Source organism: Sphaerodactylus townsendi, linkage group LG16, assembly GCF_021028975.2.
Source record: "Sphaerodactylus townsendi isolate TG3544 linkage group LG16, MPM_Stown_v2.3, whole genome shotgun sequence".
NCBI classification, from domain to species: domain Eukaryota; kingdom Metazoa; phylum Chordata; class Lepidosauria; order Squamata; family Sphaerodactylidae; genus Sphaerodactylus; species Sphaerodactylus townsendi.
In genome coordinates, this window is record NC_059440.1 from 7632805 (window position 1) to 7660191 (window position 27387).

General features: G+C 49.0%; 1 protein-coding gene across 1 annotated transcript in view; it reads left to right on the forward strand.

The window, feature by feature from the left end:
- VPS53 (VPS53 subunit of GARP complex) overlaps window positions 1-27387 on the forward strand; it is a 59107-nt gene that overhangs the window by 10524 nt on the left and 21196 nt on the right. The window contains exons 3-13 of the mRNA XM_048519175.1: window positions 2569-2618; window positions 5260-5326; window positions 15860-15946; window positions 18512-18627; window positions 18787-18906; window positions 20459-20537; window positions 21828-21971; window positions 22195-22337; window positions 23957-24098; window positions 25883-25981; window positions 26889-26983. Coding sequence (XP_048375132.1) covers window positions 2569-2618; window positions 5260-5326; window positions 15860-15946; window positions 18512-18627; window positions 18787-18906; window positions 20459-20537; window positions 21828-21971; window positions 22195-22337; window positions 23957-24098; window positions 25883-25981; window positions 26889-26983 — 1142 coding nt within the window. The remainder of the gene's footprint in view (window positions 1-2568; window positions 2619-5259; window positions 5327-15859; window positions 15947-18511; window positions 18628-18786; window positions 18907-20458; window positions 20538-21827; window positions 21972-22194; window positions 22338-23956; window positions 24099-25882; window positions 25982-26888; window positions 26984-27387) is intronic.

Genomic DNA, 27387 nt, shown 5'->3' on the forward strand with positions numbered 1-27387 from the left:
GGTGAGACACGGTAGAGGTTTATAACATTATGTGCGGGGTGAAGAACATTTGGAGACAAAAGGCATTCTGCCTCTTCCAAAATAGGAGAACCTGAGGACAAGCAGTGATGTTCGTGGGCAGGACAAGACAGACAACAGAAAGCCTGCATCTTCATGCCTTACATTATTAGCTAGTGGAACTCACTGTTATAGAATCATTGAGTTGGAAGGGACCCCAAGGGCTAACAAGTCCAACCCCCTGCCATGCAAATCAAAGCACTCCTGACAGATGGCCATCCAGCCTCCAAAGAAGGAGACTCCACCACACTCCGAGGAGGTGCATTCCACTGTCGAACAGTTCTTCCTGATGTTGAGGTGGAATCTCTTTTCCTGCACCTTGAACCCATGACTCCTGGTGGTCTGTGGAGCAGCAGAAAACAAGCTTGCTCCCTCACCAACATGACCTCCAGCTATCTAAGCATGGCTATCATGTCCGTCACAGTGTGCGATATTTTATGTGCCTCTGTGCTTTTCACTGCTCCGCCTTTGAGTTCTCCTCCCCCCCCCCCCCTTTGGAGTTCAGTCCCATTCCTGCTTGGCAGAAAGTGCAAGTTCAAGGTTTAGTTCTTAATGGGTTTTTTTTAGAATAAAATTTCACACTGCCTCATTTGCCCACCAGAGGTCACTGCTGCCCTCTGGCTGAGTGAATCATGCTCCGTTCTCCCTCTTGAAGTTGGCTTTCAATTAACAAAGAGCTCCCAATTCTGGGTCAAATGCAGCTCAGCCTGGTATCCCAACAAGTAGAAATTCTTTGATCTGCAGCCCGCAGAGAGATGCGTGACCTTTTCTGGATACCTGAATCTCCAGCATTGGGCAAGTTGCAGCGGATGAAGAAAGCGGATCGTGCCCTTCCCAACTGAGCTTACAAAATAAATGTGGGCAGTTGGGTGGGGAAGGCAACCAAGTTCAGTGGAATGTACTGCTTAGTAAAGGTGGTGTAAGATTGCTGCAATGTACTGTGTAATGAATTGTAGTTAGCTGCACTATGTATTAGGCAGAAAAGTTTGATATTACTTGACATGTACTAATTTTCTATGTATGGTAGCTGAAATATGTAGACGTTGAGCCTACAGATTTCATTTTTCCCAGGGGGCGTGTGATGGAAGTGGTTCTGTTACTGTATCACAATCACACCTACCTGTAAAAAGGGTCTTTGATCTCCGGATGGAGAAACCGGAAAGGCTATGGAAATTTTACCCAACACAAGCTAGGAGCCAAACCAGCACTTCAAAGGCTTGGAGGGTCGCATGGCAAGGAGGGAAGTTTTCTTGGGAAGTGAGGACAAAGGGCTTGATAGATTCTGCCTTGGGATTTGGCCAGAAAAACATTTCTGGGCCATGGGCTCCCGGAATGAGGACAAAGGAATCCAAAAGGAACATGCTTAGCTGAGATCTCTGTAACTAAAGTTTATATCTTTCTTTGATTTGAATTTTACAATAAAAATCCTTGAGAACTCAGCTGGTGTGGAGTTTTGGAGCAAAGAACCCAGGTACTACAAAGACCAGTTTGGCCCCCTCAGGCTTGGTTGCATGATATACTGGTTTAATCATCTATCCCTCCCCTCGGTGGCCGTAGTTCTGCAAGAAAGCTTAGGAATCTGCCGCAGAGAAAATGTGTCATCCTGTTCAAAGCGCAGGATTCTTTGGGTTGATGCAGAACTCTTATGGTGCCTTAAAACCAAAACGAGTTGGCCACATAGATGCTTGCTTTCATTTGGGGAGTGAGGATTATGTGAACAAACCCCTTCTTATTTTTAGACGCACACTGCAGAGCCCATCAGTTACAGGCTGTTGGATCTATTTATTTATTTCGATTTGTATGCCGCTCTCTCCTCAAGGGCTCAGAGCGGCTTATAGAAGTAAACAACATATAAAATCTAATTAAATAAACAACTAAAACAGTTATAATAAATTAGAATCCAATCTAATTAAAATGCATTTAGATTATAGAGTAAAAGCTGAATTTCAGGGGAGCAGCAGTGGTGTAGTGGTTAAGAGCAGATGTGTACTCTAATCTGGAGAACTGGATTTGATTTCCCGCTCTGCCGCCTGAGCTGTGGAGGTTTATCTGGGGAATTCAGATTAACCTGCACACTCCAACACATGTCAGCTGGGTGACCTTGGGCTAGTCACAGTTCTTCTGAGCTCTCTCAGCTTTATCTACCTCACAGGGTGTTTGTGGTGGGAAGGGAAAGAAGTTTGTAAGCCCCTTTGAATCTCCGACAGGAGAGGAAGGGGGATATAATCCAACTCTTCTTCTTCAGATCAGGATTAAAATAAGACTGGCAACCGATGCCATTTAAAGCAGATCGGGAGTTAGGGTTTTGGCCGGCAACAAATGCAATTGAGAATAGAATTACAGTTTTGATTCCGGTTTTCAAACTCAACCAAAAGCCTGGTGGAACAGGCCCTGCGCAATGGCATCAGATCCCGCAGTGCCCTGATGCTAGGTTGCAGAGCATTCTATCGAGCGCACCTTCAGACTTTGCGTGCACAATGAAATGGTCCCGTCTCCCTTTTTGTCTTGCAGTCTTTGGCGAACATTGACGACGTGGTGAATAAAATCAAGCTGAAAATAAGGCAAGTGGCGGGTGTTTCTGCCCCATCGGGCCCAGGAGCAAGGGAAGCCTTACGTTGAACCAGACTGTTGCTTTATCTAACATTAGGAGCTGAGACAGTGGTGGCGAACGTATGGCACGGGTGCCAGAGGTGGCACTCAGAGCCCATTCTGTGGGCATGCATGCACAGAGTTCGTCATGTGATAATAATGTAATTATTTCAGGGAGATTATTAGCATTAAACCTAAGACTAGCTTTGGGGAAGCAGTGTAGGTAACCCTGATAAGCACTGTTAAACCCTATTGATTTTCATGGGAAGAATGAAAGCGTGATCCTTTACCTGGGAGTAAGCTCGGTTGCTGGCAATGGGGTTTGCTTATGAGTAAACCCTCCTAGGGTCGTGATTCACCCATTGGAAGAGATGCATGGTTGCTTCAAAGCAAAGCCACCGGCTACCACCAAGCTTACTCCCAAGTTAACGCATGCCTCGGAGCCAACCGTTTTTTCTAAACTAAAACCTCAGTATTCAGGTTAAATTGCCGTGTTGGCACTTTGCGATAAATAAGTGGGTTTTGGGTTGCAATTTGGGCACTCGGTCTCGAAAAGGTTCACCATCACTGAGCTGAGATAAACACTGCTGGATCAGACCAGCAGGCCATCGAGTCCAGCACTCTGTTTCTCAGGGCTCTGGAAGGTCCTCCGAAAGGGCATAGGGGCCAGAGCCTAACCACTCATTCGGAGATCAGTGGTGCACCTAAACAAAGTGGCGCCTAGGGCGAGAACTGAAATGGCACCTCCTGGCCCGACCAGGTCCTTGTGCCCGGCCTCTTCTGCGGTGTGGCGCCCAGCAGCTCCCTCTGTGCCAGGGCTGCGTGGTGAGTGCAACCCTGGCACGGAGGGAGCCGCTGGGTGCTGTGCTACAGGAGAGGCTGGGTGCAAGGACTCGGCTGGTGCCTGGCACCCTCCCCCCCATGTGACTAGATGGCGTGTGCCTGGAGAGATGTGACAACACATAGATCAGTGGTGGCGAACCTATGGCACGCGTGCCAGAGGTGGCACTCAGAGCCTTCTCTGTGGGCACGCGCACACAGAGTTCGTCATCTGGGGTAGCGGAAAATCACACACACACCCCAAACACACACATATCTAGGCTGGCCTTGCTTCTGAGTAAACCTTCCTAGGGTCATGATTCACCTATTCAAAGCATTGCACAGTTGCTTCACCAAGCTTACTCTGGAGTAACGTGCGCCTTGGAGCAAACCGTTTTTTTCTAAACTAAAACCTCAGTATTCAGGTTAAATTGCCATGTTGGCACTTTGCGATAAATAAGTGGGTTTTGGGTTGCAATTTGGGCACTTGGTCTTGAAAAGGTTCACCATCACTGACATAGATAGACTTTCTGAATTTCCTGTTGGAGATAGACTTCCTCTAAACTTGGAGGCCCTAATTAGTCACCATGCCAGACAGCTATTGATGCTGCGAGTCTGATGCGGTCTGGTGGAGCTTCTAACAGCTGTCTGTGATCTTTCTGCAACCCTTGGACTTCGCAAGAGCCAACGTGGTGTGGTGGTTAAGGTGATCCCCGTTCGTACTGTAGAATCTTGCTGAGTAACCCGTCACACATGCTCAGTCCTGGTATTTGGCTTGGAGACCTCCAAGGAATACCAGGGTTGTGGCATGGAGCCAGGCAACGGCAAACCACCTCCGAAGGTCTTTTGGCTTGAAAACCCTATGGGATTTCCATAAGTCACATGGGTTTAAACTGGAGAGTCCGTGGATTGAATTTGGGACTTTCTTGCCACAAAAAGTTGTGCTCTCTTGGTGAGTTGGGGTTTCCTCTCCATGGCAGGGGGCAGAGGTGTAGCTAGGCCAGTGGTGGCGAACCTTTGGCACTCCAGATGTTATGGACTACAATTCCCATTGCCTCTGCCAGAATGGCCAATTGGCCATGCTGGCAGGGACTGATGGGAATTGTAGTCCATAACATCTGGAGTGCCAAAGGTTCGCCACCACAGAGCTAGGCCATACTGCACCTGGTGCACACTCTGTGTTTTCTGCCCCCACCCCAACACGCACACTTACCTTAGTTCAGCCTGAAAGTGCAGGCTGGAAAAAGCGGCCTGTTCACTTGAGGCTGAAAACAGCCTGGTGGGAACTACGCTTCTCAAGAGACCTTGGGGCTCACAAGGTTTCCTGGGAAGTGTAGTTCCCACGCAGCCCTGTCGTGACTGGGCAGCACCCAGTCTGCACTTTCAGAGCTGAACTAAGAGCCAGAGAATCTTGACTCAGGGGTAGAGGGGAGAGGGCAATTTCCCCCACCAGGTGAGTGCCGGAATATGCACCCCAGTGGCATACCTCTGGTAGGGGGTGGCATTTGGGCCCCGAACCCAAAGGAATTTTCTGCACCTCGCCCACCCCATCATGCCAGCATGTCCAAAATTTGGTATCTGTTATAAAGATATTTGCATTCTGTCCTGTCTCATATGTTCAAGAAAATGGAAACAAGAATCTCACTTTGCAGAGTTGAAACTGTCACTAAGCACAGCCGGTGGAGTGTTGTAAGTAGAAGCCTACCATTTGCCTGCAAGCTTTCCAATCGGATTTTGACTCGATGACACATTTGATTGTGGCGTGACCCATTACTGTCTGTCTTTTCTTTGTAGGCGCTTGGATGATAACATCCGGACTGTGGTGAGGGGGCAGACCAACGTGGGACAGGATGGCCGGCAGGTAGGTGTTTGTCCTGTGTCAAAACAAAGGCATGGGGAAGGGGACAATTTTTAAAATTGCGTACGTGTTTCGCTGATTCATCTCCTCCTCTGGTAAATTGTGTGGGCTGTGCAAGACGCAGGATTATTTTTTTAATTGAGTGGCAAAGAGCAAGCCGGCTTAGGAGTCGGGCTGAGAGTTCTCTGGCGCCACATCGGGCTTAGGAGAGTAGAAAGTCCCCAGTTCAAATTATGCCCTGGCCATAAAACCGCTTGCAAAAGCTGCCACGTCACCGCATGTGTCTACTGTGGATTGCCAGTTAAATGTGTGGGATGCTCTTAATCCTTTGGGGTTAGCCAGCAATACCTGGTGGTCAGATCCGTGCGCTTCCTAAATGTGGAGGGGTAGAACATGGGTCACTGGTATAGCATTGTATTAGAGAGGAACACAGGCAGATGGAAAATGCTGTGTAAATTATACTTTGGCACTGCGGCAAACTTTCTCTCACATCTTTATCCTACACTAGGGGTGGCCAACCTATGGTGCTCCGGATGTTCATGGACTACAATTCCCATCAGCCCCTGCAGGCATGGCCAATTGGCTATGCTGTCAGGGGCCAATGAGGATTGTAGTCCATGAACATCTGGAGCACCATAGGTTTAGTCACCCATGTCCTATACCAGTGGTGGCGAACCTATGGCACGGGTGCCAGAGGTGGCACGTGGAAGCCCCTTTCTGTGGGCACACGTGCACAGAGTTCGTCATGTGGGGGGTGGAAACTACCCCCCCCACACACACACACACACACTCACATCTAGACTGGCCAGGGCACAATCCTTTACCTGGTAGTAAGCTCGGTTGCTAGCAATGGGGCTTGCTTCTGAGTAAACCCTCCTAGGGTTGTGACTCACCCATTTGAAGGGTTGCATGGTTGCTTCATCAAGCTTATTCCCGAGTAATGCGCCTCGGAGCCAACCATTTTAGTTTTTTTCTAAACTAAAACCTCAGTATTCAGGTTAAATTGCCGTGTTGGCACTTTGCGGTAAATAAGTGAGTTTTGGGTTGCAATTTGGGCACTCGGTCTCGAAAAAGTTCGCCATCACTGTCCTATACTTTCTCCAAGTAGCTCAGGCTGGTGCAAGCGGCTCTTGCCTCTTCCATTTTACCCTCACTACAACCCTGCAAGGTAGGTCAGCCTGACTGTGTGACTAACCCAGCGAGCTTGGTGGCAATGCAGGGATTCAGACCCCGATCTCCCAGCTCTCTAACAGCTATACCGCACTGCCTCTGAACCTCCCCAATGGATGCAGCAGTACGACTCCGGCACATTTAATACCCAGAATTGGAAAGAGACCAGCTTCTCACTGTTGGATTAAGCACTCTCATATGTCGGGCTTGGCTCCCGCCTTACCTGGCATCGGCTGGGCGGAGCCAAGGTCACACCTGGGCTTGCTGTCACCTGTCTATGTTAATGGGCCTTTCCCTACGTTCCTAATAAATGCTGCTTTGGTAACATGAGTGAATCAGGCTTCCACTCACCCACCCCTTGCTGGGCCTTGGGAGCAAAGGAAGTCACATGTCCCAGCATGTCCTTGAGATACCTGGGACCCATAACAGAGCTATTCTCACCTCATTATTCTGTTGTTCTGTTAAACCACAGGTGTCAGACTCGCGACCCTCCAGATGTTATGAACTACGGTTCCCATCATCCCCTGCCAGCATGATGCTGGCAGGGGATGATGGGAACTGCAATCTATAACATCTGGAGGGCTGCGAGTTTGACAGCTGTGCGTTAAACTGTGGGAAGATGGGCAGGGGGAGAATGTTTGGGATAAAAGTGTCTGCAGGAGCCATGACCTTTAGAGCTGGCTTTCTGCAGCAAGGGATACTGACACAGTACAATAAAGACCACTGAATCCTTCCAGACTAGAGTCTGGTTTATTGACTGTTGTACAAGAACGCTACATTAAACCAAGTTGCCTACCCTTGAACACACATTTACTCCTTCCTCCTTCTGAATCAAAATAAATTGGGAACGCAGTACAATACTCTGTCTATAGTTTCTGGTGGGTAGCTGTGTTAGTTTTTTGGTCAGAACGAAATTCAAGTCCAGTAGCACTTTAAAACCTTTGTGAGTCGATGCTCATCCCATCAGATGTGGCATCAAAGCTGATGAAACCAGCTTTGACTCACGACAGATGATATCCTGTTATCTTTCATGCGCTCGCGGACTTCAATTTTGCCCTAGCGTAACCCTCAGGGAGCCTGGCTGCTTGCGAAATTTGGACGTTTGCTGTGAACAAAGTGCCAACGTGGTGTAGTGGTTAAGAGCAGGTGGATTCTAATCTGGAGAACCAGGTTTGATTCCCCACTCCTCCGCCTGAGCGGCAGAGGCTTAGCTGGTGAACCAGATGTGTTTCCACACTCCTACATTCATGCTGGTTGATCTTGGGTTAGTCACAGTTCTTTGGAACTCTTTCAGCCCCACCAACTCACAGATTTGTCTGTTGTTGTGGGAGAGGAAGGAAAGGAGCTTGTAAAGCCACCTTTGAGTCTCCTTTTACAGGGAGAGAAAGGTGGCAGTATAAATCAAACTCCTCCTCCTCCTCTCTCTTCCTCCTCTTCCTCTTCTTCTTCCTCCTTCCTCTTCTTCCTCTTCTTCTTCCTCTTCTTCTCCTCCTCCTCCTTCTTCTCCTTCTTCTCCTTCTCCTTCCTCTTCCTCCTCTTCCTCCTCCTCCTCCTCTTCCTCCTCTTCCTCCTCCTCTTCCTCCTCCTCCTCCTCCTCTTCCTCTTCCTCTTCCTCTTCCTCTTACTCACCTCTCGCTTTCCTCCTCCTCCCTCCTCCCTCCTGCTCCTCTTCCTCCTCTTCCTCCTCCTCTTCCTCCTCCTCCTCCTCCTCTTCCTCTTCCTCTTCCTCTTCCTCTTCTTCTTCTTCTTCTTCTTCTTCTTCTTCTTGCCTCTTTATGGAAACAAAACCCAGCAGTATACTTCTGCTTGACCCTAGATATTTATTAGTGCCTGTAACATTTGTGTTAACGGTGAAGTCAGCTTGCTGCTGCATGGGATAATCATTGCTGTAGAAATGCTAGGGGAGCTGAGCTGCCTACCACTTGGAAACATCTGTGTGTCATGGTGGGGGGTGAGGGGGCAGTGTCAGCGCAGGAAGGGTCATTGTGGGGGTGGGCATTTGTGGGCACAACCTGGACTCTCAGCCCTCCGCATTCCAGCTTCGTTGAAATGGAAGCAGCGGTGTTTGCTCACACAAAGCCGGCAAAAATGCCAAGAATTTCCCAGCTTCAGGTCCAGGTCTGGCCCGGGCCAGAGCCAGTCAAATAACACAGGCAAGGCTGTCGAATAAGTGTTTCAGTCTGCGGTGGTCTTTTCTTTTCTCTCTCCACCCTCAAAGCCAGCCAAACATCAAAAATAATTGCTATTCCTCCCCCCCCTTTGACTACTCTTTCCTGGGGAATGGGAGAGACCAGATTGTCTGTCTGGGATAATAGCCTAATTAGCAGTAGCTTGCAGGGCCGAAAGACACCCTCGTCTTTGGCAAACTTCGACCTGTTCCTCCCCTCCCCCTTTTTACCACCACTGTTCTATTTTCCTTCAGGGGAATGACAGTAGCTTAGAAATCTTTTATAAGGAAAAGCTATCCCCCTTCAACAAAGCAAACTCTATATACTCTATTCCAGAGGTTGCTTTTGTGTATCCTCTGCAATCTTACTGTTTTTCTGCAAATGCAAGAATGCTCTTCAGCAACAGTGATGGTTTCAGGCACGATACCCCGGTTAGGGGCAGGGGGTGACTGTGCCCCATGGCACAGCACATGCAGACCTCTCCCCCTCCCCGGTTCAATCTAGTGACAGGATCTTTCGGAGCAGCAGTGGCATAGTGGTTAAGAGCAGGTGTACTCTAATCTGGAGGAACTGGGTTTGATTCCCTGCTCTGCCACCTGAGCTGTGGAGGCTTATCTGGGGAAACTGCGCACTCCCACACACGCCAGCTGGGTGACCTTGGGCTAGTCACAGCTCTTCTGAGCTCTCTCAGCCCCACCTACCTTTCTGGGTGTTTTTTTTGAGGGGGGAAGGGAAAAGCCCCTTTGAATCTCCTTACAGGAGAGAAAGGGGGGGATATAAATCCAACTCTTCCTCCTCCTCCTCCTCCTCTTCCTCTTCCTCCTCCTCCTCCTCCTCCTCCTCCTCCTCCCTCCCTCCTCCTCCTCCTCTTCTTCTTCTTCTTCTCATTCTTCTTCTCATTTCTCTCTTTCTTCTTCTTCGTCTTCTTCTTCTTCTTCTTCTTCTTCTTCTTCTTCTTCGAACGCTGGAAAAGACCCATTTTTGCAAGATGCTGTAGTAGGCTGTGCCGAGAAAGACGGATCGGTGAATCTGTATAAGACAGCATCAAATACATGCGTTGGACTGTGTGATGACTAAATGGAACCTCCATATTTAGAGGTAGTGTACCTCTGAATACCATTTGCTGCAGGGGGGGTGGGCCTTTTGAGGCCCACGGCCAGCTGCTCTGGGACGCATGGTGGATTAGATAGACTTTTACTGCAGATTGTTTTACTGTGTCCTTCTGTGTTTCAAATTGTATGTGTCGATAGCCACTCTGAGCCTACTGTGGCAGGGAGAGTGGGTTACAAATCCAATGAATAAGTACATTTAAAAATGGTGGCCTCGTTTGGCAGGACGCTTCCGATGTTTCTGTATTGAGCGGCAGAACCCAGGGCGTGCCTTGTGCTGTATCTTTTGCCCTACCAAAAAAGTCATTTGTGCGTCTATCTGCAAAGTCGAAAGTTTCTTTAAAAAAATCGTTTGAGGTGGCTGTAGATCTCCAAATGAGTGAGCTCAGTACTGTGTAGAAACAATAATGGTTTTAAACAACTGTGAAAGTGTTTTTTTTTTCCTTTTAGTCAGTCTGGGAGACACAAGCTCCCGCCGGGGTCTGTCTGTAGCTTTTGGCAGGGGCAGCTCAGAACTTTGAGATTATAAAAGGAACCCTCTTTGGCTGTTGACTCAGCTGCATTCTGCTTCCCTGAGTGGATGCGTGTCTTTTGGGAATGAAAAAAGAGGGGAAATGCTACCTCTTTTTCCTGAGTAAGCCTGCTGGCTTAATTGTGACTGGCTTAGTTCTCGAAGCTGCATCAGCTTAGCCCGGCAGTAGACTCGCATGATGGGGATTCTGAGATTTTATTTTATTTATTTTATTTATTTATTAAATTTATAGGCCGCCTATAAGGGTTCGAGGCAGCTCACAACATGGCTGTTTCCAACAGCAATTTAAAACAGCATGAAAACTTAACCCATTAAAACACAACAGCAGTTAATAACAATAAATACATTAAAACAACAAGAATGTATAAAACATACACACACAGGCGCCCGATCTAGATGGCCAGAAAAGAAGAAGAAAGAAGGGGAGGAGGTAGGCAGGGCCCAAGATGGCATTAGGGCCCAACCAAGGTGGTCCAGACAGGCAGCTTTGATTTCCAGTGGAAATGGGGAACCCATGGCAACCCCACTCAAAAGCCCGGTGGGAATAGCTCTCTTACAGGCTCCTGGAACTCACCAGTCCCTTGGGAGACCAGGGCTGGAGGTAGAGCATTCCACCAGGCAGGGGCCAGAGCCGTAAAGATACCTATTAAACAAAACCCAAGCAACCCTCTCTCTTTCTTCTCTGCTTTGGCAAATCAAGAATAAGAAACAGCTGCCAAGCTAAATTTAACTGGAAATAAGGGGGGGGTTGTTTTAAATGATTATTGAATCAATCCCTCCTTCTGGTGGAAAGGGGCTGCTGGGCTCCTATTCCTGCCAGGAGCAGAACACAATAAGCCCTTTCAATCGAAAACACGCTTGTGGAGGGAGGCAGAGGGCTGGAGCCGGACGCAGTGCCAAGGAGCCGCGTTGGGGTGTGTTTGTTCTCTGGGACGTTGTTTTTGAATGGCATGTTTGCAACAGCGGAAAAAGTTTATTTTTATTTTTTATTGTATCGTTTGAATATTACATTTTATATTGATGCTTTCCTTCATTTGTTTTCAAACAATACATTTCCCCCTTTTTTCCCCTCCCCCTATATTTTTCATAGTTTTGTCAAACAAACAGCAGTAAGTTCATTCTTTGTAGTCTTTTCTCCCATTTCTCCTCATTGACTCCAGCTTTCTTTCATCCAGTCCTCATATATCAGTGGTGGCGAACCTTTGGCACTCCAGATGTTATGGACTACAATTCCCATCAGCCCCTGCCAGCATGGCCAATTGGCTGATGGGAATTGTAGTCCATAACATCTGGAGTGCCAAAGGTTCGCCACCACAGTCATATATGGTCCATATCTTCAAGATTTCACTCTGTTTATCTTGCCACAGTTGATTCTTTGTTATTATGTCGAAAATGTCCAGCGTCACGTGTTCCCAGATGTATTCCAACCATTTCTGGATTGTCCATTTTTTCTTTTCTTTCCAGCCTAAAGCTATTGTTGCATGTGCTCCTTTGATTATTATTTTATACATATAGCTATATTTTTTTATCTACCCTTCTATCCTCCATTACACCCATGAATATTAGAAGAAGAAGAAGAAGAAGAAGAGTTTGGATTTATATCCCCCCTTTCTCTCCTGCAGGAGACTCAAAGGGGCTTACAATCTCCTTGCCCTTCCCCCCTCACAACAAACACCCTGTGAGGTGGGTGCAGAGGCTGAGGAGAGAACTCAAGCTGTGACTAGCCCAAGGTCACCCAGCTGGCGTGTGTGGGAGTGCACAGGCTAATCTGAATTCCCCAGAGAAGCCTCCACAGCTCAGGCGGCAGAGCTGGGAATCAAACCCGGTTCCTCCAGATTAGCTACACCAGCTCTTAACCTCACTACGCCACTGCTGCTCCCTTTTGTGAGTGTTACCTGACAGAACGACCCGTTGTGGTATGACTGAAGCAGCGTCCGACTACAAGAACAGGTTGTGATTTGGTGGCGGTGTGCCTTGTCAGAACCCCCAGGGCCCCATCCGCTAAAGTGTCTCCTGGGTCTACTTGCCTGCCCCCCCCCCCAAAAAAAACCCCCCACATTCTCTCTGGTCCCCCATGGCTCACAAATTCAGCCTACTGGATGTGTGCAGATCTTGGCCCCGAAACGATAGCGGCAAAGTCAAGATATTATTTTTTAGCCTCTCCTGCCCAGTGGCTCGGGACTGGTCTCTCAAAGACCGCCAATTGAACCCATCTCACCCCGTGACTAGCTATGTGCCACCTCGCTGTACGGCAGAGCCCTGTGGCATTTCAGAAAGATGCTGAGGCATTGCTGACAGCTCGGGTGTGGAGCTGGCAGACCAAAGGATTGTGGGCCGTTCCATGCTTCAGAAGTGTTGGCATGTTCCCCCCGCCCATTGAATCTCTTTCCCACCGCAGTACACTTAGTGAAGCACCTGTTTTTGAGTACCACAACTTCTTAGATTGCAGCGACTGTCGGTACAACCTCACATAGAGCAGAAGGGTGAAGAAGCCGTTTAAATGTGAACGGGGCCAGTGGTGGGATCCAAAAATGTTAGTAACAGGTTCCCATGGTGGTGGGATTCAAACAGTGGCGTAGCGCCAATGGGGCTGGGCAGGGAACGACGGGGGCGGGGCTGGGCATTCTGGGGTGGGGCATTAATAATTTATCTGTTACTGTAAAAAACTCTTACTGTAAAAAAAAGTTCCTAATTTCCAGTTGGTATCTTTCTGTCCATAATTTACACTCATTATAGCAAGTCCTATCGTCTACTGCCGACAGAAACAACTACTTCTCCTCTAATTGACTGCCTATCCAATACTTAATACTTTCAAATACTTAATTTTGTTTCTAGAAATCAAAGGAAGGATACTTTCCTTAAACAAGGAACTTTACCATATTTCTAAAACATGTTTTTAAAACAGCCCAACAGGGAGAATTCTCCCATTTTCTACCTTCGCTAACCAGCCACATAGGAAACAACAGGACTTTGTGATTTTTGGACCTAATGGGATTTCTAACGGAAAAGCGGACCCCATTAGTCACCCCCTCTCGGCACACACAAATAATTAGTAACCCACTCTCGGGAACTGGTGAGAACCTGCTGGATCCCACCTCTGAACGGGGCCCCTCTCTCAACCGTGCAACCTGATTGGGGCCCAAGTTCTGTTTCCTACTCTGTGTGCAGCCTGCCTTGTGAAACTAGCCAGCGAGAGGCGGTTTGTGCTTCAGCCAAACAGAAGGAATTGCGGCCAGTGACTCTATGCGGTGGGAAGGCTTTGGGTCGACATCTTCGCCGGGGCGGTCCACGGCTTGACGTCTACAGCAGCTTTACTCTGGCTATTTTCAGCTTGAATAACTGTCGAGTGACACATCGCAGCTGCCGTGGACTGCGGTTGCAGGAACTGGAGACAGGCATTCTCGGCCCAATTAATTGCGTATGCGAGGGAGAGAAGCCTCCAGAATGGAATATAGATAGTTTGTTTTGTTTAAAGGGAGCGGCGATTCCTGCCAAGGCCTTCTCCCTAGGGTGTGAAGATAAAGTTTAGCAGAAAAAGAAGAAGAAGAAAGGAATCACCATTAATCTGTAAAGGAAAATCTCTCTGGTTTGGGCAATTCTTCTTTTATTTTCTCTGGCAGCGGGAAGCAGAGTCCCCTGTTGATAGCGTCGGCTACCATTTCTTCTGGTATCTGACTCTGCAGGAGTCGGGAGGGGGTTGGAATCGCCCTGGGAGGTCTGAGTTCTAATCTTGCCATGGCCAGTTGGTTCCCTCCTTCTCCCAGTTGAGTTGCCGCAAAAGACAGTATGGCACTGGGATTAGATGGTGGAAACAAATATCACTGTATGTGGATCCAGAATCTCACCTCAATCAGAAACCCTCTCAGTGGCTCTAGACCAGTGATGGCGAACCTATGGCACGGGTGCCAGTGGTGGCACTCAGAGCCCTCTCTGTGGGCACGCGCAAGCAGAGTGCCCCCTCCACACATCTAGGCTGGCCTGGGCCACTGGGCTCGATTATTAGCATTAAACCTAAGACCTAGTTTTGAGGAAGCAGTGTAGGTAACCCTGTTAAGCGCTGTTAAACTAAAGTGTAAACCTTTACCTGGGAGTAAGCTTGGTTGTTAGAAATGGGGCTTGCTTCTGAGTAAACCCTCCTAGGGTCGTGATTCACCTGTTCGAAGAGTTGCACGGTTGCTTCAAAGCAAAGCCATCGACTACCACCAAGCTTACTCCTGAGTAACGCACGCCTTGGAGCCAACCGTTTTTTCTAAACTAAAACCTCAGTATTCAGGTTAAATTACCATGTTGGCACTTTGTGATAAATAAGTGGGTTTTGGGTTGCAATTTAGGCACTCGGTCTCGAAAAGGTTCGCCATCACTGCTCTAGACCACAGGTGTCAAACTCGCAGCCCTCCAGATGTTATGGACTACTGTTCCCATCATCCCCTGCCAGCATCATGCTGGCAGGGGATGATGGGAACTTTAGTCCATAACATCTGGAGGGCTGTGAGTTTGACACCTGTGCCCTAGACAATCCTCCGCCTCAGTTCAGACGTCAGATAAAACCCTGGTAAAAACTCACTATGGTTCATGTGGTTATTTGGGCACTGATTACTCTTAACTATGGGTAGGCCACATCAAGCCACGGTCTGAAGGGGTTTCACAAGGCCACAGTTAGTCTTGACTGGTTTTTGTGCAGTGTACAAATGGAGCATCCTGGCTGAATCGCTGATTGTTTCCTGATGCCCCTGTCTGGGTGGTGCGGGCTGAGATTTAGTGCGGACTTGCATGGTGTGGGCTTGAAGCCCACCACAATCTCAGCCTGCGCCATGCAGACAGGGGCATCAGGGAAGAAGAAGAAGAAGAAGAAGAAGAAGAAGAGTTGGATTTATATCCCCCCTTTCTCTCCTGTAAGGAGATTCAAAGGGGCTTGCAATCTCTTTTCCCTTCCCCCCCCCCAAACACCCTGTGAGGTGGGTGGAGCTGAGAGAGCTCAGAAGAACTCTGACTAGCTCAAGGTCACCCAGCTGGCGTGTGTTGGAGTGCACAGGCTAGTCTGAATTCCCCAGATAAGCCTCCATAGCTCAAGCGGCAGAGCGGGGAATCAAACCCGGTTCCTCCAGATTAGAATGCACCCGCTCTTAACCACTACGTCACTGCTGCTTCCAAGCAGGGATTCAGCCAGGAGGTGGTAGAAACTGGGGAGGTGATAACAATCAACATCTTGAGTGCTGACCTGGTTTCCTGAATGAATAAACATGGCCTTGCATTATGCCTGAACTGAGCTACTCCCAATCTGGGGGTTATGAATCAACCTACCTTGCAGGACTGTTGTGATACCTGCAAAGTGCTTCGAACCATTGGAAAGCTCTGCCTGATTGGGCGTCGTTATAATGACTCCAGTTCCAGTTGTTGCGAGAAGGGTATTTTCTCCCCTGGGCTCTTCTTTGGTCTGGGAAGGGCTCTGCGAGGGCCAGATTGATTCAGAAAGCTCTGAGTTCACAACACTTCAAGAAACGCAGGAAGTTGGTCGCAGCGGAAAGCCAAACGTGTTCTTCTTTTCTTCTCGCTGCAGGCTCTCGAGGAGGCCCAAAAAGCCATTCAGCAGCTCTTTGGCAAGATCAAGGACATCAAGGATAAAGCGGAGAAATCCGAGCAGATGGTGAGTGGTGAGCTTTCTCGGTTTCCTCCGGGCGCCTTTAAAAGTAAGCTCTCTTTTGCTTCTTGTTTTGCGTGCTGGGTGGTTTGCATGGCCTGAAACGAGGACGGCCAACTGCCAGCTCAGCGTGGCCTCCGAAAAACGCACTCGACTCCTGATAGGCCGGCCAACTGCTTGGTGTCTTTCGCATCTGTCTGCCTCTTCGAGGAAGGTCATTAGTCCCTCGCTGTTCCCTATTTGGTTCTTTTATGCCTTCTAAGTGTCTCTTCATGCACAACCATGTTGACAGAGAGAAATTTTTCTCTCTTTCTCACAATACTAGAACCAGGGGGCATCCATTGAAAATGCTGGGGGGAAGAATTAGGACTAATACAAGGAAACACTTCTTCACGCAACGTGTGATTGGTGTTTGGAATATGCTGCCACAGGAGGTGGTGAGGGCCACTAACCTAGATGGCTTTAAAAGGGGCTTGGGACAGATTGATGGAGGAGAAGTCGATTTATGGCTACCGATCTTGATCCTCTTTGATCTGAGATTGCAAATGCCTTAGGAGACCAGGTGCTCAGGAGCAACAGCCGCAGAAGGCCATTGCTTTCACATCCTGCATGTGAGCTCCCCAAGGCACCTGGTGGGCCACTGCGAGTAGCAGAGAGCTGGACTAGATGGACTCTGGTCTGATCCAGCTGGCTTGTTCTTAAAAAAAAAAAAACACCTCCCAATATCTTGTGGAACTCAGTGTTACTGGACGTGGCTGTGAGAAAGCCAGCGTGGTTGGAGTGGTCAGAGTGACACAGTCACACCTGGGAGGCTAAGGTTCAAATCTCTGCTCTGTCATGGAAGTTTGTTGGGTGCTCTTGGGCCAGTCACACACACTCGGCCTAACCTACCTCAGTGGGTTGTTGTGAGGATAAATGGAGGAGAGGAGAACGGCGGAAGCCACGCTAGGTCCCGATTGAGAAAGAAAGCGTATTTGTAAACGAAATGAATGAACAGGTTAGGTGACTATCAAGGGTAGCCTTATACCTAGAAATTCTTTTTAAAAACTTTTAAACTCTGCATTTGGACATTTTACCTTTTCTTTTATTGTTTTTCAAATGTTTTCCCTCTTTTGCCATTTTTTAAAAAAATATGCCAATAAAGGTATAATGAATGAATGACTATCAAGGTTTTTTTTGAGAAATGTATGGGTGAGAAATCCACAGATGATGATGATGATGATGATGAAGAAGAAGAGGAGGAGGAGGAGGAGGAGGAGTTTGGAGTTATATCCCCCCTTTCTCTCCTATAAGGAGACTCAAAGGGGCTGACAATCTCCTTTCCCTTCCCTCTCACAACAAACACCTTGTGAGATAGGTCGGGCTGAGAGAGCTCTGAAGAACTGTGACTAGCCCAAGGTCACCCAACTGGCGTGTTTGGGAATGCCCAGGCTAAACTGAATTCCCCAGGCTAATCTGAATTCCCCAGATAAGCCTTTATAGCCCAAGTGGCAGAGCAGGGAATCAAACCCGGTTCCTCCAGATTAAGTACACCTGCTCTTAACCACTACGCCACTGCTGCTCCTTAAGAAGATGGCTGTCTTCTTAATGGAACATCCATATTCAGAGGCAGCATGCTGGTTTCTGGGCTGCGACAGAAGGAGGCGTTTAGCTTCTTGTGCCTCTCCTTGTCTGGGCATCTGGCTGGATGCTGGGCTAGATGGACAGTCACATTATTAAACAGGGAGTTGTCGATGTTGTTGGGTCCACTTGACTTCACCTGGGCAGCCCTTCCGGCTTAGACCCCTCCTGCACATGCAGAATCATGCACTTTCAATCCACTGCCAATGCACTTTGCAGTTGTGCGGAATAGCAAAATCCACCTGCAAACACTTGTGAAAGTGGACTGAAAGTGCATTATTCTGCATGCGCGGAAGGGGCCTCAGGGATGCCAGGCTCTTTGCTGAGCCCTGGTGGGGTCAGGTTGAATGATCCTCCAGTGAGCACTGTGGACCCTGATAGTCACAGGTCCTGGGTACCCCCCTTCCAGGCTCTCAAGCAGGGAGGGGCTTCTCCAGCACCTGAGATCTCTTACCTGGAGTTGCTGGGACTGAACCAGCTCTTGCCACTGAATTAGACTCTTGCCACTGAATTATAATACTTACCTGGAGATGCTGGGACTGAACTAGCTCTTGTCACTGAATTATTTATTTATTTTATTTATTCGATTTGGTAAACCACCCTACCCCCAGAGGGCTCAGGGCGGTGCATAACAAACAACAATACAATAAAACAAATCGAATAACCCCAGTTAAAATACAAAGCCTTAAAACTATAAAACTACGGCAGCAGTAGTAGCCTTCAATAAATAATTTGATTAATAATAGAAGACGTCTGGCACCCAACCCCAGTGATCAAACCCTGGGAAGGGAGGGGATCGGCAGATGGTCCAATAGATAGCCAGTGTGCAGGACGACACGAGACTTAAAGGAATTATAATACTTACCTGGAGATGCTGGGACTGAACCAGCTCTTGCCACTGAATTGCGACCCCGTCACAAACACGCATCACCTCTCGTTTTAACCCAACAGGTTAAAGAAATTACCCGCGACATCAAGCAGTTGGACCACGCCAAGCGTCACTTGACTACCTCCATTACGACCCTGAACCATCTCCACATGCTGGCCGGCGGGGTGGATTCCCTCGAGTAAGCCGTGGGTTCCATTGAGTGTGTTGCTGTGATCTGCGAGAGTCTTGCTGAAGGGCGCAATGAGGCTGCGGTGCTGAATTCAGCATCCTGAGAAGTCTCGCTCAAACCTCAGAAGCCAGAGAGGGGACTGAAGACAATTTTCTGCTTCTCTTGCAGGGCCATGACCCGGAGGAGGCAGTATGGAGAGGTGGCCAATCTCCTCCAGGGTGTGGTGAATGTCCTGGAGCACTTCAGCAGGTACACGGGGATCCCGCAGATCCGGCAGCTTTCTGAAAGGTAATGGGGGTGATGCCCGCGCTTCTGAGGGTTGCCCCGTTGGTCTGCGAACATCACTGGGCCAAGCTTTCTCTGCCTAACCTACCACACCGGGGGCGGGGTGGTGGTGGTTTATGAGGATAAACTGGAGGAGGGCAGGCGTGGGTGCTGCTCTAAGCCCCTCCCAATAACAGGCAGTTCAAAAGCAGCAGACAGAACGGCCTAGCAAAGGAGAGCCTCAGAGCGTCATGGAACAAATCTGGAAGATCTCTGTATGCTGACACCCAGAGAAATTTTCCAAACCTTGAAAAGTAAACTTCTAGAACAGGAATATCATATCTTGTTGGGGCAAGCAAATAAATCATGCTCACCCCTCTCTGTCGGAATAATACAGGAACAGGGGCACACAGCCAAATATCTTGAATTATTAACTGAACCCCAACAGAGATGGATTATCACAAGGGCCAGATCCAATACCTTCCCATCGGCCATTACAAAGGGTCGCTACTTATCCATCCCTCTCCAGGATCAGGTTTGTCCACACTGTAAAAATCAAGTGGAGACTCTTGCTCACATTATTCTTGACTGTCCGAGATATGTGGGCATTAGGAATTTCTCTCCCAGGCTGGCCCTAGACAAATCTGAACGTGACTCTGACTGTTCTGTTGTGGAGCTTCTGTTAAACAACACAGATGTCATGCTCTTGGAAAAAGTAGCAAAATTTCTTTTACAAGTGACAGAACTTCCTAAGTAATGTATGCTGCTATATAGTCTTCCTGTCTGCACTTTGAATGTACTCTTGATTTGTATTTCAAAAATGTCTGGCAATGCTCTAGAACCTATTTTTAAATGCCAAATAAAGGTTGTTGTTGTTGTTGTTGAACAAATCTGATCAGGCCCTCCCTGGCAGAACTGGAGCCTGTTGGGGTGGGAAGGGTCCTCCTTGAGTTTCTCCTCGTATTTAGAAAGCAAGCATACTAAGGGAAAGGCTTTCAGTCAGCTTTTCTCTGACGGACTAAACTTCCCCATACAGGGATCTTTTGCGTCTTTAATTTCTTTGACCCGGAATCGCAGGCTCGTTAACTCTCCGAGAGCCTCCCGTGATCCTGAGCTCTTTCCAGCAGGATTTCCTCGAGCAATTTGCCTCTAGTCAAGCTTTGCCCAAGTGGCTTCCGGATCTTAGGATTAAAAACATGCAGATTTAAAATGGGGAAGCCCCAAGACCTGGTCTATCTATTGCCAGTTGCAGTGCTGTACCGGGCCTAAATGGCGCCTGGAGACATGACCACCTGCCCACCCCCCGTCCGGCTCCCTGAGCCCCTGCCCCCCTGCTCCCCACTTACAGGAGACAGCAGGGAGGGTGGGGCTTGGGGGGCTGGCTCAGACAGATGCCACGGGCCCCCCGAGCCCCCAGCTTCCCTGCATGCTGGCTCCTGCCCTCCCCAGGCCCCTCCTCATGTGACGAAATGGCGTGCACCCGGGGACATGGGACACCCCCTGTCCCCATTAGCAGTACGCCACTGATCTGCTGCCTATGGAGCCTGGCCTTGAATGCTTGTTTGTCCTTTGGCAGGGTGAAGGCCGCCCAGAACGAGTTGGGACAGCAGATCCTGGCCGACTTTGAAGAAGCTTTTCCTTCTCAAAGCACGAAGGTAAAAAAAAAACCCTTCTCGCCATAATAAGCAGCAGACCTAATTTCTTCCCTGCTTACCTTGAACTCAGTGGCTGGCTTGGGATTCTGGAAGAACATGCAAAAGAAGAAGAGTTGGATGTATATTCCTGGAAGAATATGCAAAAGAAGAAGAGCTGGATTTATATCCCCCCTTTCTCTCCTGTAAGGAGACTCAAAGGGGCTGACAAACTCCTTTCCCTTCCCCTCCTCACAACAAATGCCCTGTGAGGTGGGTGGGGCTGAGAGAGCTCTGAAGAACTGTGACTAGCCCAAGGTCACCCAGCTGGCGTGTGTTGGAGTGCACAGGCTAATCTGAATTCCCCAAATAAGCCTCCACAGCTCAGGCGGCAGAGCGGGGAATCAAACCCGGTTCTCCAGATTAGAGTGCACCTGCTCTTAACCACTATGCCACTGCTGCTCCTTTGGCAGCCAGGGAGAAAGGGCATATGCAAAAGTGGAACATCAGTCGGGAGGGGAAGGGGAAGCGCTTCACCCACCTCCCCACCCTGGCTTGACTCAACTATCAGATTCAGCTTGGGAAAAACCCAGACTTGGGGGCTCCGTGTGGCAGCTGGAAAGGCTTAGAGGGGAAAATGGGCAGCTGTCTGCAAACGTTGCCCCGCCCCCATCCCTTCTAGAGTAAATGTTGTGGCTATAGATTGATGCTTGTGGTTGGATTGTTTGATATTTTCAGCTTTCAGACAGAACATGTGATCGGAGGTGTAGCTGGGCCAGTGCGCGCCTGGTGCTCACTCTGTGTTTTCCACCCCGCCCCCGCCCCCCTTACTTCAGCCTGGGAAAGCCGCCTGTTCCCTTCAGGCTGAAAACGGCCTGGTGGGAACTACACTTCCCATGAGACCCAGGGGCTTGCAAGGTCTCCTGGGAAGTGTAGTTTCCACCAGGTCATTTTCAGCCTGAAAGGAACAGGCCGCTTCTCCAGCCTCCACTGTTTCACTAAGGTAAGTGTGGGGTGGGGGCACTGTGGGCAATTTTCTGGGGGGCCCCAGTGCAAGCCTGGTGCAATCCCCCTCCCAGCCCCCTGGTAGCTCCTCCTCTGCATGTGATTCTACATCAGCATTGAGCATGCTTGACTGTGTATGTTTGGGGTGAGGGGAGTCCCCCTTGATAAATGAGAAACAGCTTGAAACTCTGTTTTTTGCAACACCTTTGAGTGTTTTCTTCCTGTCTTATATGCAAAGGTCTGGCATTCTTCTATTGTCCTCTTGAAAAAGGAAATTATAAACATCTCTTTTCCCCCCTTTCTCGACAGAGGGCTGGAGGACCCAGCAACGTCCTGCGGGACGCGTGTCTGGTCGCCAACGTCTTGGATCCCAGGATCAAGCAGGAGATCATCAAGAAGTTTATCAAGCAGCACCTCTCTGAATACCTTTTGCTCTTCCAGGAGAACCAAGACGTAAGAGGGGAATCTTAGCTGGCGGGTGTCAGTTTGCAGCCGGGAAACAGGACATGAACCCAGATGGTGGCTGTTCGAACATCCCTAGCTAGGAAAAAGCCACCTTAGGTGACCAGTAAATGGAAGGTCATCTGATGTGGCTTTCTTGCCAGTTTCACAGTCTCGTGACCTCTTTCTGAGGAGTACAACGGTCACCCTCTCGCCCCCCCCCCCCCCACTCCAGGTTGCCTGGCTGGATAAAATCGATCGGCGCTATGCTTGGATAAAACGCCAGCTGGTGGACTACGAGGAGAAATATGGCCGCATGTTCCCTCTGGAGTGGTGCATGACCGAACGGATCGCTGTGGACTTCTGTCACATTACGAGGTGGGATGAAGTGTGCCATCTGTGGGAAGCCAAAAGGGTTCTAATTTTACGTATGGAGCTGTTGGTTGCTAACCAGTGGACACGGCATTAGCCCAAGGTCCCTCAGCGGGCTTTAGGGGAGTAGGATTTTGAACCAGATCTCACTGTCATCTGCTCAAACCATTAGTGCTCAAACCACTCAGGGCTCAAACCACTACATCATTTGGGCTTTTTTTCTTTCGGAGATTGTTTTTTACTCCTCAGATGTGGGGAGGTTGCTGACCCAAAAATAATTTAGAAACATGGTACCCAACGTGGTTTTCCCAGCACAAGCCGGGAGTGTCTTGTAATTAATGTGCAGCAAATGGCTCTGAGCAATGCTGGGATTCAGCCAGTTTGCACCGGTTCGCTAGAAAGGTACCTAATTTTTTGTTGAGTTCAGCAAACCAGTTGTTAAAAGCGGTTTTCAGAGCCCTGGAGCAACTGGGCGCCTTGCTGCCCGGCTGCTCCAAGGCGCTAAAAGCCCCATTGTCCCATCTTCCAGGGGAGGGGGAGCGAGGGGGCTTTCAGAGCAGCAGCGGCAAGCCCCATTCCCTCCCCCACAAGAAGTTTCTCCACAGCAGGTGGGTGGGCAGTGGGGGTGGGGCAGGCAAACCCTAACCCTAACCCACCACTGGCTCTGAGTACTGTTCTGCTCTGAGTTTTCCAAAGACTTTATTGAAAAAAACAGAAAATAAGAAATGTTCTAATTCATAGATTTCTCAGTTGTAGCATCGCTCCAAGCAGGTTTTGTTTCAGACCTGGGATCAGGACCTACTTTCTCCTGCTTTCTCCTTCTGCTTTCTCCTTCTGATCCTCCTGCTTTCTCCTTCTGATCCAGCCTGGATCAGAATTTTCCTTTGTTCCCTCCCTTTGGTTCTCAGGTTAGCTCCGTTTCCTGGCCCCTTTGTAAATCAAACTCTTCTGATCTACAACCGTTTGGCCACTAGCTTCCTATCTGGAGATCAAAGGTCCTTGTCAGGCTAGTGTGAATCTGCCTGATACCGTAACCAGAACAACCTCTTCACAGGGTATAAATCCAAACTCTTCTCTTCTTCTTGATCTGGATTGTCAGTGACATTTAAGAATCTTTTATGGCTCCTTATTGGTTGCTGTTTGCACTCTCAGGCCCCTTCCACACACACAAAATAATGCATTTTCAAACCACTTTCACAACTGTTTGCAAGTGGATTTTGCTATTCCGCACAGCTTCAAAGAGCACTGAAAGCAGTTTGAAAGTGCATTATTCTGCATGTGCGGAATGAGCCTTTATCTCCTTTTGGTTTCTTGGTTGCAGTCTTCCTTTTAATTGACGATGGAGCCAAGGCATAGGGCCCTTCCGCACATGCAGAATAATGCACTTTCAATCCACATTCAATGCGCTTTGCAGCTGGATTTTATTGTGCGGAATAGCAAAATCCACCTGCAAACCATTGTGAAAAGTGGATTGAAAGTGCATTATTCTACATGTGCGGAAGGGGCCATGGAGAGTCTGGAACAGTTTCAATTTCTGTAAACTTTTCTTTCGTAGGGGCCTGCATGAGATTTAATTCTTGCCTCGGGTTGCCTCTCCCCCCGCCCCCCTTTTGATTCCCCATCAGGGCAGAGCTGGCGAAGATCATGCACACGAGAGCCAGGGAGATCGAGGTGAAGTTGCTCCTGTTTGCGATCCAGAGGACCACCAATTTCGAGGGGCTGCTGGCCAAGCGCTTCTCGGGGAGCACCTTGTCTGACGCGGCGGTGGTAAGTTGGATTTCGTGCCACTCAGCTCAGCCTTGATCTCTTGCCTTGATCTGTGAATGGACTCCTGTCAAGGACCAGAGATGTCCACTCCAGGTCCCAAAAGATGCGAGAGTTCTCTCTGAACCAAACACCACACAGCTCACTCAATAGATGTAAAAAAAATATTTTTAACTTGATGGTTAAGAAGCCTTTATTGGTAAGATACATGGGCAAGAGGGAAAGCATTGGTTTTGCCAGAACCTTCAGACAACCCCAGTATATCGAACCCCGTTCCTCCTCCCCCTTCCCTAGCCCATAATACTATCCCAATGCTGTCCCACGCTACAGAAGGTGTGAAGAGCAGGAATGTGATATAAAGCAGTGGTGCGACCGCACTTGGAGTACTGTGTTCAGTTCTGGTTGCCACATCTCAAAAAGGATATTGAAGAGATAGAAAAAGTGCAGAGAAGGGCAACGAGGATGATTGAAGGATTGGAGCACCTTCCTCATGAGGAGAGGCTGCAGCGTTTGGGACTCTTTAGTTTGGAGAGGAGACGTCTGAGGGGGGATAGGATTGAAGTCGATAAAATTATGCATGGGGTAGAAAATGTTGACAGAGAGAAAAATTTCCCTCTTTCTCACAATACTAGAACCAGGGGGCATCCATTGAAAATGCTGGGGGGAAGAATTAGGACTAATAAAAGGAAACACTTCTCGCAACGCGTGATTGGTGTTTCGAATATGTTGCCACAAGAGGGGGTGATGGCCACTAACCTGGATAGCTTTAAAAGGGGCTTGGGCAGATTTATGGAGGAGAAGTCGATCTATGGCTCCCAATTTTGATCCTCCTTGATCTGAGATTGCAAAGGCCTTAGCAGACCAGGTGCTCAGGAGCAGCAGCAGCAGAAGGCCATTGCTTTCACATCCTGCAGGTGAGCTCCCAAAGGCACCTGGTGGGCCACTGCGAGTAGCAGAGTGCTGGACTAGATGGACTCTGGTCTGATCCAGCTGGCTCGTTCTTATGTTCTTACGTTCTTATGTGAGATGAACCCAGGGTCAGAAGGTTGAGATAAAGTCTTTTAGCTCTTCTCGGGAAAATGAAAGTATTGTGATTCCGGCCGTGAAAGCCTTCGACAATACTTTCATTTTCCCGAGAAGAGCTAAAAGACTTTATCTCAACCTTCTGACCCTGGGTTCATCTCACATAAGAACGTCCTCTGAAGATGCCAGCCACAGACGCAGGCGAAACGTCAGGAGAGAATGCTGCTAGAACACGGTCATACAGCCCGGAAACCACACAGCACCCAAAATGAAAGTACTTTCACCAATTCTGTGGAGCTCCCCTCCAGCCCGACAGGAGCCACCTTGATTCTTCTTGCAGGCGAGAAAGGTGGGGTATAAATCCCAACTCCTCTTCTGTGTGCCCCCTAAAGAAGACGAAGCTCTCTTTAGAGGCTTGCAGCTTAAGCAGAGCCAAGGTGAAAGACATAAGCGGGGAGGATTTATTCTGACAGCCCCTTGGGAGGGTTCCTTCGTTCAGGCTTCTTGCTGTTCCTTGGGGGGAGACAGACAGAAGCCAGGTGCCGAAGAACTCAGGCTGAGTTCTGACAGATGCTGGCCCGGCCGAGCATTCCTGCCATTTGATCCATGAAGAGCAGCCCGCAGTACTTTGCTCTGGGCTTGTGGAACTACTAGACAGCAAGCAAGGAGCGCTGTCTGTCGCCCATCAGAGGCGCATGTGGATGCATCAGCTTGCTTTTACCGCTTCCTCTTCCTTTGGTGAGCTGTCGTTCGTTCCTTAACAGAAGAAGACGGAGCCGCCGCCACCTTCCACCAACCCCTTCCTGGAGGACGAAACTACCCCGGAAGAAGAAGCCCCGATGGAAAAGAGCGATGCTGAGAAAGTAAGCCTCCGGGTTTCCTGACGTGGGCCTTTGCGTTACTAAGTGCTGACATTCCGGGGCCTCCTTGGTCTCCAGTGTCCTGGTGAGCAGAGGCTGGGGACACGAAGGGCCAGAGATGGCCCTCATCTTCACTGCATTTAACAGTGTGGTCACCAAACGGCTCCTTTCCCAAGGAGGAGGCGGTCGGGGGTTGCGGTCCTTGCGGTGCCAGCTTGAAGGAAGGAATTTGAAGTAGAAATGTCTGGCAAAACAAATCTGGTGCAGAAATAAAACCGGGTTTGATTCCCCACTCCTCCACCTGAGTGGCAGAGGCTTGTCTGGTGAACCAAACGTGTTTCTGCCCTCCTACATTCCTGCTGGGTGACCTTGGGCTAGTCATAGTTCTTCTGAACTCTCTCAGCCTCACCTACCCCACAGGGTGGCTGTTGTGGGGAGAGGAAGGGAAAGGAGCTTGTAAGCCCCTTTGAGTCTCTTGACAGGAGAGAAAGGTGGGGTATAAATTCAAACTCCTCCTCCTCTTCTTCTCCTTCTCCTCCTCCTCTCTTCCTCCTCCTCTTCCTCTTCCTCCTCCTCCTCTCCTTCTCGTCCTTTTCTCCTCCTCCTCTCCTTCTCCTCCTCCTCCTCCTCCTCCTCCTCCTCCTCTTCTCCTTCTCGTCCTTTTCTCCTCCTCCTCTTCCTCCTCCTCCTCCTCCTCCTCTCCTTCTCCTCGTCCTTTTCTCCTCTTCCTCCTCTTCCTCCTCTTCTTCCTCTTCTTCCTCTTCTTCCTCTTCTTCCTCTTCTTCTTCTTCTTCCTCTTCTTCTTCTTCTTCTTCTTCTTCTTCTTCTTCTTCTTCTTCTTCTTCTTCTTCTTCTTCTTCTTCTTCTTCTTCTTCTTCTTCACAGTTTCACCTGCCTCTTCCTCTTTCAGCCCAAAAGGCCAAAAGTCCCGGACAACCCCTTCCACGGCATCATTTCCAAGTGCTTTGAACCCCACCTCTACGTCTACATTGAATCCCAAGACAAGTGAGTAACGAAGGCGCCTGCTTTGGACAAGTAGCCATTGTCACTGTGCTTTCACCCACATTTATTTTGGGCCCAAGCCATCAGGAATGTTCGCTTAATGGGAATTCCGGCCTTCAGCAATACCAGCACATGGAGCACATTTATTTCAGCACATCTTTTGTCTTCCTCCCTTCCTTCCTTGGGGTGCTTAGAATGCGCAACAGCATCATCTTAGGCTCCAGGAGCTTTGGGGAACAATTCTCCAGGGCTCTGGAGCTGTTCTGTAGACTCCAGGCTTTCAGTGAACCATGTTTCTCAAGGCACTTTGCAGGGGCGTAGTGGCTCAGAGCCACAGACTCTAGCCTGGAGAACTGGGTGTGATTTTCCACTCCTCCACATGAAGCCTGCTGGGTGATCTTGGGCTA